At 38.6% G+C, this 17,059-nt stretch overlaps 2 protein-coding genes across 3 annotated transcripts; one reads left to right on the forward strand and one right to left on the reverse strand.

Annotated features, from left to right (window-relative positions):
- Positions 1 to 489: 489 nt before the first annotated feature.
- LOC145216646 (uncharacterized) lies at positions 490 to 8,357 on the forward strand. Of its 2 annotated transcripts, none has more exons than XM_080084515.1 (11): positions 490 to 678; positions 3,435 to 3,553; positions 3,635 to 3,732; positions 3,803 to 3,938; positions 4,295 to 4,373; positions 4,557 to 4,720; positions 6,048 to 6,904; positions 7,097 to 7,282; positions 7,481 to 7,539; positions 7,732 to 7,895; positions 8,006 to 8,357. In XM_080084515.1, the coding sequence occupies exons 1-11, from the start codon at positions 525 to 527 to the stop codon at positions 8,168 to 8,170; spliced, it is 2,181 nt and encodes a 726-aa protein (XP_079940641.1). In that variant the 5' UTR covers positions 490 to 524; the 3' UTR covers positions 8,171 to 8,357. The 2 variants fall into 2 exon arrangements, with proteins under 2 accessions (XP_079940641.1, XP_079940642.1); XM_080084516.1 differs by lacking the exon at positions 490 to 678 and adding an exon at positions 900 to 3,281.
- A 281-nt stretch (positions 8,358 to 8,638) lies between these two features.
- On the reverse strand, positions 8,639 to 13,655 carry LOC145216714 (uncharacterized). Its single transcript, XM_080084521.1, has 7 exons — positions 13,491 to 13,655; positions 12,408 to 12,590; positions 12,265 to 12,344; positions 11,212 to 11,478; positions 10,518 to 10,651; positions 10,329 to 10,451; positions 8,639 to 9,206 (listed from the first exon to the last, which is right to left on the reverse strand). The coding sequence occupies exons 1-7, from the start codon at positions 13,596 to 13,598 to the stop codon at positions 9,067 to 9,069; spliced, it is 1,035 nt and encodes a 344-aa protein (XP_079940647.1). The 5' UTR covers positions 13,599 to 13,655; the 3' UTR covers positions 8,639 to 9,066.
- Positions 13,656 to 17,059: the final 3,404 nt, after the last annotated feature.

Consider the following 17,059-nt stretch of genomic DNA (forward strand, 5'->3'; position numbering starts at 1 on the left):
ATCGCGTTGCAGAGAAGGTGCAATCAGCCTATTGTTTCCGTTTACGCAAGATACCACTATCTCAGCGTGAGTTTCCGAGCTAGACGATTTTTGCAAACAAACATGGGATAAGAATTCACGTCGTTATCGCTCATCGAGTGGTATCAGGGGTTTATCAGGTGCGCAAGGTAAAAGTGACCGATAGTTGAAGACGTTTTACTGTGTTGTGGGTCAAAGACAAACAGCATTGCGTTGCACAGAGTGAAGAGCTATAGTAATGTTCAGAAACATCACAGATTTTTGTTGGTTTGTTACTATTTGTCAAAAATATGTCTGATTTCAGTACGATAGTTCTGTATATCGAAATCAGTTCAAGACTTTGGTAGTTGTAAGCTTTGTTTGTAATCAAGGTTTCAGATGGAATTGGACTTAGACAGGTTTGTTCAGTATAAGCCCCAGTCAGTCTGCACTTTTTAAGGTATATGACATATTTTTTATTTCTGTTCTTAGATTATATTGTTTGAGGTTTGCAACTTTCACAAAACATGTTGCTGCATAATCGTATGGAAACTGATTTACATTCGCCGCTTCGGCCCACTACCACATTACAAGAAATGATTTCATCACATCCATACGTTGCAAAGAAATCAAAAACAGAAATTTTATCTTTTCCTGTTGATATGGAAACATGTACAAGAGGTAAATTTATTTTTTGTTTAGTTATCAGTTCCGCATGCTAAAACAATGTCCCACATGTGTACGTAAAATATGTTGCAGTCAATTATGCTGCGCCTCAGAATAAGAAACTGAACATACAAAAACTTCTTATTAAATGTATCAAATATTGTTAGCCGCTTCATCTGGTGAAAGGAGTTTAAGCAGTTGGTTTTTATTTGTATTTGTCGTTTCTTTTGAATATCTTTGATTAAGCATGGTCGAATGGGACAGGAAACCAAAAAAAAATCATTAATGCGAATCTAAAAATCGTATTCAATATCGCTCTTAAGATAACAAAGTCATAGAAATCGTACTATAAGCGGCCCCAAACGATACTTCTCTTCGCGGTGTCACATCTGTGTGCAGTTAGGATTTGATTGATTCTGACCTCGCTGCCTAACCAACTGAGCTTTTGTGAAAGGGACAAATTGGTGCCGGCAAATGTCGCCCTGCATTGTTTTCGCCCGCTATTGTTTGTTTGCTTGCAAATGAATATAGGCTAGCCGGACAACCACCGCTGTTTTAGCTTCCACCATGCAACTGTTTTATTTGGACGGAGGATTTTTAAATCGAGTAATACGGGCATTCGAATGTCTTACGTGAATATACGATTTATTCAACTATGCTACAGTGGTTTAGAAGTCGTCAACAGTTTAATACAGTGTGGTCAGTCTTTTGCCACGTTTCATGATAATACAGGAAAAATGTTGTTATTGCTGCAATATGTATAAAATGTATTTACCCGTTTTTGAGTTGCTGACATTGTTCTGTCAAATTTATTGATGATGAAGTTTGTGAGACGCTGGTGTTACGGGTTATATGCCCGAAAAGGTTGGTAGCGATATTGTAGTTGGTTGGAAATTTAACCTGCTTGGACAGAGTTAAGTGTAGATTAAAGATTTTGATCAAAATTTTTGTCAATGAATGTGTGTTAAACTGTAAGTTTCGACGTTAAATGGTTTGACGAATGAACGCTTGAGCTGCATTCAACGCACGTTGCGGCAAAAAGTTAATCATGTTAGCGATTGAATGTAACGCTGTGCATTGCAAGTTATTGGCCTGAAACTTCGAAGACCACAAACAATGACTTACTTATTGAGTTTGCGCCTGAAAATGTGATTTGTTTCTACACCCCATGCTGTCTTATTGACTTTCAACAAAGCTAAATCCGATTACGTGAAGCTTATTGCGTTTTATGGTCGAGGACATCGTCCCGATGAGCTTAACTAACTTGCTTTGTGACTGCCTGACATCGTTTTCCCGTTCCTAATTGCTTTGCGCTAGTTTTGATGGAAAAAGTTTCATTTAAATACACACTTGTCGCGGCCGAGTTTCGTAACTCGTGCACACGTCAGGGAGTGAAGTATATGACGATCGATTTGTAAATCTCGCATTCGAAAGTGTTTCTAAAGTGTTTGGAGAGGGCCGGCGCTTTCCCTGTGCGTTGCTAGTTCTCGGGGTCGCGTATTAGTTTAAAGTGGCCGTGAGGTGCTATGGAGAGGGCATTGCTTTTTGTTGACTTGCGAAGCGAGACCGCCAGCTTACCCTTTGTGTTCACCACAGGGCGACCCTAGTTTTAAAAGACGCGCGCATTTTTATATCCAGTGCTATTGTTGATGGTAATAATTTAGTTCCCCATCATTGCCAGTTGCTTCATAAAATTGAAAATTGAGTGAGCGAGTTAGTAAATATAGGCCTGCATCAGAATGTACGTGATATAATACTCGTTTTAGGATTATTTAGTGCAGAAGTAAATTTTAAAAATGGAACAAATGCGCGCAACTTAACTGAATTATGAAGGTTTTGAAATGCGATTTGGTAAAAGGTAATTTAATAGTAATACGACCGGACTGCTTTACTTATATTATGTGCTTACGCCGTGTCCGTATTTAAAAGAGGTTTTATTTTGTCAAGATAGTATCAGATCGTTGTCAGTCTATGTCTTGAAATTGTCGGTGAGGTGGATATATTGTTTTTTTCGCGCATATATATCATTTCTTTCAAACTTTGCTCGTAAAAATCAACGTATGTGCTTAAATCAACGTGATCAGTAGACCATTTGCGGCAACTTCAGATAACAATTTTGCTATGTTAACTTCAAAGCAAACTGCTGCGTTATACGGATGCTTGTTTTGGTTTTGGTGCCTTATTAGTTGCTGGTATAAGCTGTTCAGGGACCAGGGTCTATGCGAGGCATGGATCGACGACGTTTGCATTTTTCTCGCGTCTGCACAATCGCTCTAGTTAAAAGACAAAAGAGCGGCCCGCTGCAGACTGCATTGAAGGCCGCAATTAATGGACGCCACTGGGCTATTATCGTCCCGTTCAGTGAACATTTTAACACTGGACGCCGACCGTATTTCTGTGAATCATTGGTCAAAACAACTCCAGTTAATGGTTGTTTTGCTGGAGTGAAAGTTCAATTGCAATTGTAGAAAATTGTAGTCAAATGAGTTGAACACTAACTAGAGGTTGTTTGTTTGTTTCCAGTGTTAGTCTGATATTTGATAGCTGCTGTTGTAGCGCAAGTTCTTAAGTATTTTAAGTCTGTTTTGTGTATGCTGGTGTCTTATAAACCATGCGAGGTAAGTTTATTTTATCTTTATCAGGAGTTTAGGTTCCTTATCAATAGTTTGGCACATTTAGTGTTATTGTTTTGTTGAGTTATGATTGTCCTTTACCTCAGATATTTAATCTGTAGTATTCGTGTGTTTCATGTTGTGTTTGTTTTATTGCAGGTCAGCTGAAGCTTGTGCTTTGCGCAACATCTTCCAAGCTCACTCTAACCGTGTTGGGGCTTCGGTCTCTGCCGCAGTCATGCGTATCAAGAGATCTTCCCACCTACGTTTACCTTAAGGCAAGTAAAGACCTTCACCAAATACATGGAACCTATATTAAAATCCATTCAGAAACCTAATTTTTAATGTATTGTTTTTAGGTTTCGCTTTACCCGGACCATGATAATAAAATTCGTCATAAAACTGATGTAATGCCGGTAGAAAATGATGCTGTGACTCTGCACGACAGCTTTTCCTTGTAAGTTATTTTTTAATGTCTAAAGCCTTTACACAAACGGACAGTGAAATAACGTGTTATTTTTGTGCAGTAACATTGGGCGAAGAGAGTGCAATAAACGATTGCTGATATCAGCCTGGAGTAGACAGAAACAAAGATGCCACGATTCGGCAAACTTTATCGGTTGCATGAGCTTTGGTATTCGAAAAATTGTCGCCAAACAAGAGGTAAAGTTCTGTTTTTCCGAAGTTGTGTTAAATGTGTGGCTTTGGTCAGGTCCTTGCATTATTTTTCACATGTGAAGTTCAAACTAAATTTGTGCGTCAAAAACACCTTGCGAGTTTTTTGGGAATATATTTTAACTATAAATCCAAACTAAGATTTTTTATCATTTTTAATAATGCATTGTTTTATAACTGTGTTTCTCGGCAGCGTAAAGCTTATTGGAAAATCCAATTTTGCAACATGTAGCGGTTATTGTTCGCATAAGTGTTTTTTGTGGTATCGGTAGTGTTTTCTACTTTTTGATTCTTTTCTGGGTCGTACTGTAGCGAAACTGAACTGTGTAATCCATTTCGCACAGGTTATGCAAGGTTGGTATTACTTCCTCAGCGAGTCCCTGGGCCGCAAGAAACATCTCACTTCAAAGCACATCTCAGAAGGTACTTATTTCCTATTGCATTTCCCTCCCGAAACCTGCTTTGAAACTGACTTCCACAATTTCTGGCCCTGATTGTTCCGAGTATATTAAGAAACTTTAGTTTTGATAGATTGTATGCTAACCCCAAGGGACTCTATGTTTTTGTCTTTTTATTACATGTTACTAACTAAAAATTGTATTTTAGATACTTATTCCAGCCAATCACTGAGAAGTTCGACCCTGCACGTTCGTACGCTCAACATTTATCCGCAAGATGTCGCGCCGAACAACACGAACTCCCGCAGTCTTGGACGTGACAGACTCTACCAGGAAAACACTTCACAGCACCAGGCGAACCTAAACGACCAGGTATAGACTTACATTGTTTTGAAACGCTGGTTGCCTCAACTACATGCACGGCTTCACTCCACCGGTGTTTACTGAATGTCTTCTGCGGTTTAACGCTGTTCTAAAAAAAGTTTCAGTTTAATGTCAAGCGTTACGGTGAACAGTAGGAACTTTAGTTTTGGGTAGAACAGGCCCAATGCGCTTAGAACGCTATAATACGCGATTTACAAAATTCGTTAGTCGTTATTAGGTGATAGTTCAAACATTAGCACAGTCATTGCGGACTTAGACATACAGCTTTGCGTGTGACATTCAGTTTTTCCTAATAACTAGTAATTAGGTCAGCCTGTTGTACATTAGTAAGGTAAAACTGTGACAAACGCAATGGTTGAAAAGTGGAAAAATGGGACCTTTATACGTCGACTCGTTTGTTTACTATATATGCACATGAAAACCGAATGTTTATTGTGCACAATGTGAGGCGGAAGTATTAACAAACATCGGGCATGGCTGTAAAGGCAGAAACGTCATTGTGTACATTGCGCGTATTATAACGTCGAACATAACAGGTCTTTACTAAATAGAGCAAGCTTCGTGAGAATCTATAAAACACGTAGGTTCTGCGGGTGAACTCAAAACAGTGGGAAAGCGATTTTTGTCGCTCTAACCCTAATGCAAGGTGTGAAGGCCCTTCCGTGAGAGGTAATCCTTCGTACAAGCGATTATCCTTATTTACAGCATTCGCGTCGACTCTTCGAAGCACGATTTAATGGCAATTATCAAACAGATCGGGACAGGATTATGTTGTTGATGCAGCGGGCGTCTCACACTTTCTAAATCGCTAATACGCGGTCGCTTTATGTTTGATGTCACGCCGTTTTACGCAATTACACAGTCAGTTTTATTGCTTTTGTGACAATAACACGATGCATTCGTGCAACAGTAAATGGTTGTAAACAACCGGTTTCGCGTTTCTAATGCCCCTGACGCTTATTTGCGCTTTTAATTTTGCTTTGTGCGTTGCTTCCTCAATACTGAGAAGGGTATTGGGACTTTGGGTAACTTGAAACCGCTACTGTTTTGACTACCCACAACTTGCGGCTTTCGTCCATGCACGCGATTGTGCACTCAAAACGGGTTACAACCGTAAGGTTTTGTGAAGTTTACTGTTGGGTAACTCTCAAAAAATCGCCCAACCGAAAATAACAACTTCCATTTGAATGAAAAATATATATTGTAGGGTGACTTCACTTATCTCGCTTAGAAACCCGCTTTCATTCCATAATTGTCGGTTTTCGAAAGTTATTTAACCTGTACAGATGTTTCATTCGAATTTTTTGTTTTCTAGATTTACAAAACATTCAGCAAGAAACGAGTGTTGGGTGATTTTCCTGTTGCTCCCAAGCGTCGTCGTTTGTACCAAGACGAAAATCTTAATCGTTTCACTGGCGATTTGCACAAAACGGACAACCAGCATTTTACTGTGGGCGTAGCTGTTGGAAAACGATCGTGTGACGTCACAAAGAGCCGAGCGCCATTAAAGAGTGGGGGCCGAACGCCTACAGGTCGTCGACACGTGCGGCGCAAGAGCTACTCGTCCACCGATCTTCGTGTGTTGCAGGAAGCTTATCGTAAAAATACGACTGAAAGCAATTCAGCACAAAAATCTCAAGATAGCCACCACACTGCCGATGAAGAATTGAGAAGCGCTACTCTACGCGTACAACGAACCCACTCGGCCAAAATCGTAAAGCAACCTGAAATGGAATCATCACAAGAGTTTGTGACAGCATCTGTGGTGACCAAATGTACGGCAAACGTGGCCCGACGCCGAAAACTCTGCGACGTGCCTGCCTCGAAGCGCAGTGTCAGTTGCTATGGTAACCCCAGCTTGGATCAATATCCCGAACATGTAATCGAACAGGTTACGCGGGGGTTAAGTAACTCAGTGAAGCCCCAATCCAAGGACCCAAGTCGATCGCCCGATTATCGTGACGTCGGTTACCATAGCGAGACGACGTCTATGTCATCGGTGACGTCATCAGATTCGGATTCCGGTTCTTCTGAGGAGGAATGTCGTCCGGTGACAAAAATGGCCGACGTTCGTCCGGTTGGTTTTGCGAAGAAGTTGTCCACAAAATCTGTCACCAGAAATTCATCGAAAACCTCTGTTGTGGAAAGCGAAGTCCGCAAAATTGGCACCATGTACGTTATGTGATATCTTGTTCATGATTTTGGAAGCTAAATGCGTTTTTTTGTGCTATCGTAAAATAGGGTGATTTAATTTTAGAATTTAATGTATTGAATACTAACCTGGAATATAGTCAGTAAAAATCACTTACTTTAGCAGCACAAGAAAGCAAATTGCTAATTAATAAAATATTTAATTTTTTGCAGGCAAAGCCTTAAAACATGGTTTAACCGAAATCCCGACAAAGTGTCCGATGACTGTCCTCGCAGAAAAATCTCGACCCCAACCAAATCCCTTTCAACTGGTTGGTTGTTCAGATATAAATCGGCAGCCGACCAAGCTATTTCGCGACAACTGAAAAGATCAATCAGTCTCCGAAACGACACTAAAAAGTAAGTATGATTTTAAGATTTGTTTTCTTTACATGCATTTCCAGTACGAGTCTTTGCATGTGATGTTTTTAATGAACCTAACGCTAAGTGCAATTGTTTGCCGACAGTGATACTTTAAAAAAGCTTATTGTATTATAGAGGACTGTTGGTCGTACATGCTTCAGTGTATCATGTCTAACTTTAGACTTGTTTTTCCAGAACTTGCGAAAACTGTGATGTATCTGCTCGTCCACTTTATGAAGTCCTCAAAAGCAAAGGTAAAAATTCGATTTGTTGTAAATCAGTTTCTACGTGACATGAATTACTTCAAATAAATTACTTGGTTTATTATGTCGCGGCCTAAAATGGACAAGACTTAAGTAAAATTGTGACCTTTAAAAGTCATGTTATATATGTGATGTTTATGTAACAAACATTTGACCTGTTAACTGACTGTTATGTTTTTGCAGGTGGTGTTGAATCTTTCAAAGCGTTTTTGAAGGGCGAATACAGCGACGAAAACCTCGATTTTTGGTTGGAATGTGAAAGTTACAAAAATGTGAAAACAAACCGGCGTCAAAAAATGGCGACAAAGATTTTTGAACGTTTTGTTAAATCAGGTTCCCCCGACGAGGTAAGATGAATACACGGTTAAAACATGAAACCGTTAAAGTTACTTTTCTTTACTGCTTGCAAATGGCGTATCGCTGTACAATTTGTTTACACAATTCTTGCCTTTTTTAGATTAACATTGATGACGAAACAAGAAAAATGACGCAGGAGGGGGTTTCCCTTCCCAACGCGACAACCTTTGAACGCGCGCAACAAAAAATCTTTGATCTAATGTCACGTGACTCGTTTCGCCGATTCCAAATGTCCGAATTGCAAAAGTGCAAATGCAACCAGTGAAACGAAACCACCAAAACAAAATCCTCTAGATGGTGCTATTGAGTCGCCCAAGCTTGAGCAAACTATATGCTAAAAAATGAATTTCGAAAAGGTGTTCATGTTCCATTTTTTGTTGTGTCGTGTCGTTTATCGTGTATTCGGAATTGCGTGGATTTATATTTGCAATAAACATTCGCGTTTGAAGACATTCGTTTTGTTTGGTTTTTGTTTCAAAGACTAGAAACATAAAAATTGTTATGAAACATTTTATGTGTTGATTAAATATTAACAGGTTCTCAAAATAAGAAGAACAAAAAATAGTTTTAATTGGTACCAAACTTATCCAAAAACAAACTGGTTTAAAAATATATCAAAAACGACTTGAAAAACGTGTGTATTGTATTCAATTGCTTGTTATACAGAGTATTGACATTCACAGCTGCATAATAAAAACCAAAAATGTCTATGATAAATAAACTGTTGCATGTAAATATTTAAACTTAAAACTGCGATTAAATGAACAAGCGTGGAAAATATGTGCACAAAATCAAACAAAATTGCAATGGTTGTGTAAATTATATTTAAGCTTATATGCATAACGTTTTACAGTTTGTATGTCCATGAAAAGTAAAGTTATGAAACAGAGGTGTACAATGTTGCTGAAACTTGGTAAACGTCAAATATCTATTTACACTTGGGAAACAATTTGTTTTTGTAAACAATTTAAATTCAAACTACACGAAACTAAATGATGATTAATAACAGATTTTCTTTATAAAATGATGAAACGCTAGGAGGCAGTAAAGAACAGTCTGACATAAAACACTGTCGAAACTTCATCATGTTATATTAGTTATAGAAGAGAATTGTACATTATGTTACAAAAATTATTACATGACAATAGTCTTAAAATGTCATTATTTTCTCGATCTTCCGTCAATCAGGTTGTTGAAACTGACTCCTTTCTTGTTTTTTTTTTTCATAACAGGAGAGTTTGTGACTGAGGATCCGGTAATTCCCAAGTCGAACTTAAAAAGGGAGTGGTCTGGAATCTCGACTAAAACAAAACAAAGTCTAATTTACAGTATGTTCAATCTACACAGGCCCCTATAACAACATCGATTTTCACGTCAACAAGATTCTAATCACAAAATATTTTATAGCATTTAGAGGTAATTTGCATTTAAATCTTAATTTTACATGTGGTTTGATAAAAAATATCGAAAGCGTTCAAGCTTTTTGCTGTTTCCGTAAAATTGATTTCTACCTTACACTATATTGCCGTGTGCTAAAAACAGGTTACATACAAAACGCTTTTGCGAAACTAGATATTACACGTGTTTGATAATTCCTTTCACGTATACGGCCGATCTCTCCTCGCCAATGCTTTTACATTGATACTGTGACACTGAAACGACTTCCTGTGGTTTCCAAGCAAATGCTAGGCCATTGTGAACCAGTTTCTTCTGTGGTGTATGCCCAGTTGTGGCACTGCACAAAATAGGTAAGGCATGGTTTTTACCCTGTTACTCCCAACTAACTGAAGTGCCGTTGGATGGCTACACTAGCCAATACGGCCGATCTCTCGTCACCAGCTGCACTAATGAGACCTAAAAGGTCGAAACAGTGTGCACTGCATGGGCGCCGCCACGTAGGGGCAAGAGGGGGCACTTGCCCCCCCTTGGAATTTCAGTGTACCTCAATTTAACATATTTAGCAGCAAACCTAATTAAAGTGGCAGCGCGGGGATTTGTGACATCGTTCAATGCTTTAACTTTTAGGCCAGTGGTCGGCAACCGCCGGTCCGCGGCCCGGTACCGGTCCGCGAGGAGTTCGTTACCGGGCCGCATAATTTTCCAGGATAAATGCTATGAAGCATTTTGCCCATGTATCCCAGGGATGATAAACTAATTTAGGCGTTTTCATTGGTAAATATTTGTAATTTTTTGAAGACTGGTCCGCGATAAAATTTTACTTTCAAAACCGGTCCGCAGTGCAAAAAAGGTTGCCGACCCCTGTTTTAGGCAACTCAATTGTGAAGTACACGATTTATGGCTTCATATGTAACAAATTCTTGATGCGGTAAAGTATCAGCCAAAATTTGCCCCCTCTTGCAAAATTTTCTGCCGGCGCCCATGGTGCACTGTCTGTAACATTTCACTAAATTTACTAATCCTACCGTTTTGCTTCAAATTAGCTGTGGTCGTTTCGCTCATGTCCGGATTGTTAAGCGCTTTTTCCAATGGTTCAAGTTCTTCTTTCGTCGGCGACCGCAACTCACCGTTATGGCATTTGATGACCGCTACAATAAAAGCATTTACTATGTTTCTTTCTGTTTGCAATTCAGACGTAATGTTTCAAAATTAACCTTTGGATCCACACAGCACAACTTGACCGTGACTTTTGGATTTGTCGCCGTTCTTGCCAACCAAGTTTACGATCAGATATTTGTTTTGCAGATCTTGCGGTTTGAAGCCCTGGTACACGAATCTGTATTCCCACCTGGAGGAGAAAGTTATGATTAAGATCAAGAACTTACATCTCGTGTTACAAGCGCCAGGAAACTCAAACTCGTGGAAACGTTTTTTGCATAGTTCAATGTTTTGTTCGGCGGTTTTATTAAAAAGGTAATCCTATTTTAGCTTAAGTTTATTAACAAGTTTTAAGTTTATTAACTTATACTGAAATGTTTTTAAATTTGTCATCCCATTGTGTTAAGTCCAGCTAAGCCACTGAATACTTTTTAATTTCACATTAGCCTAATACATAATGCGATATTTTTTGTAGTTTGGCATCATAAAACGAATTTTGGTTCACACACATGAATTTTTCAACATTATTTAATCTCGCACAACAGTTGCAAGTTTTAGCAAAGGAATAAATCTAAAATTTTCAATTGCTCTGGAATTAAATGAAGCATATACATAAGCATAGTGACTGCTGCAGGCTTCTCCTTGCGAAACGAAAAGGCTTAACAAATACTTCATACTCTTCGATAAAATACCAACCGTAGCTCTTCTCGTGGTAAACAACAACATCAAAATGCCAAACCTTTTCCTCACCTGGTTGACCCTTTGTGTGTGAGGTAGCGGTAGTAACTCTTCATCTTTTCGGGAGAGTGGCCTTCATCACAGGACACTACGTAAATCACTGCTCGGCATTTCTCGGCCCGATCTTTCTCCTCTACGAAACCGTTGTTGAGATATTTTCCCTTAATAACTGTTACCATCAACTCCGGACCGTCTTGCTTGTCTGATCCCTCGTCACTAACGATGTTTTTGAACGCGCCGACGAAGCTGTTTTCGTCTTGGAAGCTTGCCGTGCACACACTGTATATGTAGTATATTACATTGTTACAAGAATTACGATTGAGCTATAAGGCATCATAAGGTCAAGACTGAACTATAAGGCCGTTTTATCAAGACACAAATGGGTGATTTTCTGTTGGAAACCGAGTTGCTGGCAGACCCGAACGTCTCTTTTTGTCAAAAAACGTGTTATGTCAGGAAGTTGGATTATCAAATGTGAAAGTGAGACACAGATATGGCCAAGTGTGAAGCTTGGCAGACTAAAAGCTCAGTATGAACCGCACAGAATTTCCCGGCCAACTTTTGAACTGCTTTGCTGAGGTAATATACGTGGGACAATTTTAATTCGTAATGGCTTGGCCCTAAAATAGTACTCCGAACCAACAACGCACGTTACAGCATGATTAGGTACTTTTTATTGCTCACCTTAAGTGAAACGTTTTCAAACAAAGTTATCGACGAGCCTCGCAACACATGCAGACTAAGCGCTCAAATCAAGTTGATGTGTATGATAAATAAAGTATGATAAATATCAATGTACTAAGGTAGCTAATTGCTATATTGTTTGCTTAGGTTTAGTAAATCGGCGTTTTTACAAGTTGGAGACCAACTTTTGTCAAAAGCGTTTATAGCCACAGTGCAGTGTTTCAGCACATTTATAAACCTTAAACACTGGACCACTCGAAGAAATGGTGTTAAAACGGTATGCCATTAAAAAATCAAACACCCATCGTACATTGCCTTGTGAAAAGAAAATGTTAATGTGTCTTTAAAGCAAAATAATGTTCAAAATACAAATTTTTATACTTTTCCATTTCCTTCGCTTCTGCTGGGTCAATCGCAATCCTGGTTGTTGAATATTGCACCTGGATTTTAACTTGTCGGGGCTGCGAAAACAAAAACAAATGACTTTTACTTTTCAACAGGCTGAATTATATTTTTATATGAACCTGTTTCTTTCGCCATTCTTGCTTCTGCCGTCGTTCTTCGCCTAATTTCCAAAGAGCTTCGTAGTAAGCTTTGAAGAAGGGACTCATCTCATCTTGTCCGATTGCCAACTTGTGTCGTTGCTCTCTCTCTTCCAAACGTTTCTGCCATTCGTCAGGATGAAGCTTTCGGTATTGGATCGCTTTCTGCCATTGGAAATGTTATTTTACTGTTTGAACTTCAAGACAACCAATTAGTATGTTCTTTTTAACATGATCCGTCTTCATGGATTGTTTGACAAAAATGACATGGAATCATTGAAAGTACACTCGCTTGTAAAACTCACTTTTATAATGTAGATAGGCTGTACAAAAAGTGAATATTTACCAATAACGTAAGACGTTTTTTATGTAAAAGTTATTTTGTTATGTTTTAGCAGGTCGATTGTGAAACTCATTTCAACAATAAAATAGGATGAAAGTTTGAGCCAAAAAACAACAACATACGATTGGTTCATTACCAGTCCACATATTACTAAATTTGTTGTGGTGCAAATTATTGAGAAATCCCTTGTGGGAAGTTGAAATCAATGCTTCTCACATAGTTAGTGCGATCAGGCAACGTTCTTTCTGATATCGCACGAGACGGTTTTCTCCAAAAATCGTTTTCGTCCTTATTTGAGCCTGTTCTTGTAATGTTTTTCACATTAACATTTAAACGACATTTGAATTGTGTAAATGTCGCTCACAGCGCAAGATAAAATCGGTTTAATTTCGTCACGATTCATTATGTTTCAAAGTGGAACCCTGTGTGTTAGTTGTAATGTATGGAGCTTCATTGTTTAATTTGGTATACAATTTCCTTTAATTGTTTTTTGCAGAATCTTACTGTTGGTCTGCACAGCTTTAGCCTCTTCAATCCTCGGTATACTAATGACCAGGAGTTGAACTGGCATATATTCTATTTAAATAGGAAACTAACTATCACTACACGAGCGAACATTTTACTGTGGCAATTTTGTGTTTCGAATGTGTGCAGAATGGTTTCCTTCAGAATCGTAATTTCATGCTTTGTCACAAAAAATGTTTAGACACAACCTAACTTACCTGAAGCAAAGTTGGTTTCAAGTTGGCTTTCGACGTTGTTGCGTCCCCAACCATCTGATCCAACTTTTTAATGCTTTCTCGCATCCGACTTTTAATACTTTTCTGCATTTTGAAAGTTACTTTCCAACAAACGATAGAGGTACAAAAATCAAGCGAGCGTGTCTACTTAGCTGTAAGTTTAACAAAATTGTTAAGGAAAGTATTAAACAACAACTTAAAAACATTTTGAAACCGAATAAAATAACCTAACAACATCTGTACATGTGGTTTTCAGACCCTGCAGAAACCAAACACGCGTGTTTAATAAGCTGTAAGTTTTACATTTTTGGACGATAAAACAGTTCAGTTTCGTACTCGAAAACATTTTTATGCTGATTTAGAAAATGTAACAAATTTAGTGACCGAAACCTTACGGTAATTTTCAATCTTTTTGTACTCACAAACTGTTTGTCTGTTCAAATTTAAATTCAAAGACATGCATTACTATCATATGTCTATATAAAAGTGCGTTGCGCGGATCCACGACCAATAAATGACCAATAAAGCAACTACTGTTTTGCTCACTGACTACAAACAAATGACAAATTTTTGCCTTGCCTGACTAATTGCCTATCTTTATTGGCATTTAGCATAATAGCTAAACCCAGAGTGTCGCTTAATGCCAAGCAGCGACAAAATATAAACTTTTGTCTGATTACGTAGCGGAAATCTGTCTGTTTGATGGATTGTCCTCGAAAAGCGTCGGAATAGCAAGCTTCAATTTACGCTGCAAGTCGTGCCTTAAAGCGTGGGATTTAGGTTAGCTACAGCAGGGGTCGGCAACCTTTTTTGCACTGCGGACCGCTTTTGAAATGAAAATTTTACCGCGGACCGGTCATAAAAAAAAACTACAAATATTTAGCAATAAAAACGCTTAAATTAGTTTATCATCCCCGAAATACATGGGCAAAATGTTCATAGCATTTAACCTGAAAAATTATACGGCCCGGTAACGAACTCCTCGCGGACCGGTACCGGGCCGCGGACCGGCGGTTGCCGACCACTGAGCTACAGGAAAGTCAACTTTCACCAAAGATGCAAATTTTGATCAATCTTAAGCGCTTACGCTTTCACGACCTGGTGATCGGTTAACATAAATGCTGTAATGCGGTATAGTTCTCAAACGGTAGTTTATGTTTTTTTGTATGGACAGTAAGTCCACTAAATTTGATAAACTGATGGACAAGCATTCAAGCATTCATTAAATTTTAGAAGTTTATTTGAAGAATTATATTAGAAAAAAGCATGCTAAAAATATATTTCAGGCCCTAATGCTTCTTTGTGTATCGCTTATTTAGTTTTTACTCGAAATGAAATAGTTCCCGATATTCTTTTGATTGTGTTTGTGGTCTATGAAATGAAACGTTGAGAACCACTGCTACAGCGTTTACCGGGGTCAATAGTTTTTCATGACTATGTCTTCATGTTTTCAATCTTTTCAGGTATTGTCTAAAGCAGGGGTCGGCAACCTTTTAGGCGACGCGTGCCAATTTACTTTTATTTCCATGTGTTAATGACCTCGCGTGCCAACGTTTTTCTAAATAATAGTGGTTCGTGCCAGCAGATTTCAATAATAAAGAGAAAGCAGAGTGTTTTTTCTATGTAAGGCTGAATTTTAAGTCAATGACATGTTAAAAACTGAAAACAAGCAATAGTACGTAAATATAAACACGCAAATTGGTTGGCGTGCCATGAAAAAACACCGTGCCAGGGGTTGCCGACCCCTGGTCTAAAGTCATATAGACTAAAGCAGTGGTTCTCAAACTTTTTTTTGTTGCGACGCCTCTGGAAAAGTTTTCTGGACTTGCGACGCACCAGCAAATAAAAGCTAATGAGGAAACTTATCAATAAACAGTTAATTTAAATCTATTAAACAGCACTTAGAGAACAATTTTAGCCTAACTGTTTTTCGACAAATTTATAAAACTGCACTCAACACTTTTAGTGCACCAGGCAATCGCGTGCGGGCTTTTGTTAGTTGTTTCAATTATTGCGCACAATTGCATTGTCTTGTCTGCTGCAAGGTCTCAACAGCATCAATAACGAATTACAATGAAAGTAATGTTTCAACTTACGCACAATATAAACTGATGCACAAAAATTTACTGCTGCAACTCATGCACAATAATCACTTAAAACTTTAGCTATTATACGTTATAACTACCTCAAGGCTTTGCTAGAAAAGTCGCCTTTGTTACATTGTTATGGAACAAGACTCCGTTCACATAATCAAGTTTAATGCCCGCCAAGCGTCGCCCCAGACACGCGCCTATCACGCACTTGCTGCTTGTACTGTTTGGTCTCGACGTACATTAACGGACAACCGCGTTTTTGATCAAAAAGGTAAATTTACGTCAATCCGCACTCTACGCAAAAAGTATGGACGTAGATAAACGTCAACCGCACTGAAACCTCATTTTTATGAGATAAACTGAGTTCAGCCACGAAACGGAAATATTCTGCGACGCCCTTGGAAAATTGAAACGACGCACCAGGGCGTCGCGACGCACAGTTTGAGAACCACTGGACTAAAGCAATAGCTTTCATGCATTTTTTCAAGGAAGTCTTGGACCTATAACCGATTGATTTATAGCGGCAAGCCGAAACTAAATATACATAACAGTTCCGTTAACTCTGAATGAGCCTTATCGAGCGATTACGTATTGAATGCGCTTATTAAGTGACAGGCCAGGTGGTCAACGTAAAGCGTTACCGATGTATCATAAAGTTCGTGCTACACGACGATTTACCGCTTTTGTCGAGTACGTAATGGCTTAATTTTAACATTGTGTTGTGTTTTGCTGCATTTTAAGGCAATGCTAAACATGCAACAACTTTCACCCAAATGAGAATGCTTGTTAGACTGGCTTAATTCGATGGAACGCCTAATAAGCCTGACATATTGCACGATTTATATGTGAGTATTTCGTGATCGCTAGTCTGTATAATCCTAACTAGTTTACGTTATTCATCCTAGTTTAAGCTCAAGTGTTGAGTTTATAAAGTCAATGTTTTGAAATTCCTGTGTTTTTCTAAATTGCGTATCATCATGGAAAAGCGCCGCAACGAAGAACATTTACTTAAAGCACGTTGTCACAAGTTTTTTTGTCGCAAATATGCATTGTCATTCTTGCCGAACCTAGAGGCATAGTTGTGTAAAGGATAAATATCATATGAAAACCATAAAGCCTGAATTGTTATTGCGAATGTTTGTGTCATATTGTAATAAGCCAATTGGGCTACAGCAAACCTGGCTATCAAGTCCAAACTGCTGGTCAATAGACCTAATATATCAACAAGTCTGTGAGTTCACATGTATTTGATATTTCGTCCTAAACCAGTGGTTCCCAAACTGTGGGTCATGACCCAGTACTAGGCCACCAAGACATTTTCAATGGGCCACAGAGCCATTTGAACAGATTCTACTGTTTTGTTATACTGTAGATATTATGCGCTTATAATATTTGCAAATAATTCTGAATCTTGTAGCCAAATTTTAGGAGCATGTATCTCATTAACAATTAAATTGC

This window comes from Phallusia mammillata, chromosome 1 (assembly GCF_965637545.1).
Source record: "Phallusia mammillata chromosome 1, kaPhaMamm4.hap1.1, whole genome shotgun sequence".
Classification (NCBI taxonomy): domain Eukaryota; kingdom Metazoa; phylum Chordata; class Ascidiacea; order Phlebobranchia; family Ascidiidae; genus Phallusia; species Phallusia mammillata.

Excerpts from the sequence above, each read along its gene's own strand:
- LOC145216714 (XM_080084521.1), bottom strand. The coding sequence starts at position 13,598 with ATGCAGAAAAGTATTAAAAGTCGGATGCGAGAAAGCATTAAAAAGTTG. Across the intron at positions 11,479-12,264 it reads GAAGCGAAGGAAATGGAAAA|TGTGTGCACGGCAAGCTTCC; the intron begins GTATAAAAATTT and ends CTACATATACAG. Across the intron at positions 10,452-10,517 it reads TGTGCTGTGTGGATCCAAAG|CGGTCATCAAATGCCATAAC; the intron begins GTTAATTTTGAA and ends CTTTTATTGTAG.
- LOC145216646 (XM_080084515.1), top strand. The coding sequence starts at position 525 with ATGTTGCTGCATAATCGTATGGAAACTGATTTACATTCGCCGCTTCGG. Across the intron at positions 3,554-3,634 it reads CCACCTACGTTTACCTTAAG|GTTTCGCTTTACCCGGACCA; the intron begins GCAAGTAAAGAC and ends TATTGTTTTTAG. Across the intron at positions 7,540-7,731 it reads TGAAGTCCTCAAAAGCAAAG|GTGGTGTTGAATCTTTCAAA; the intron begins GTAAAAATTCGA and ends ATGTTTTTGCAG.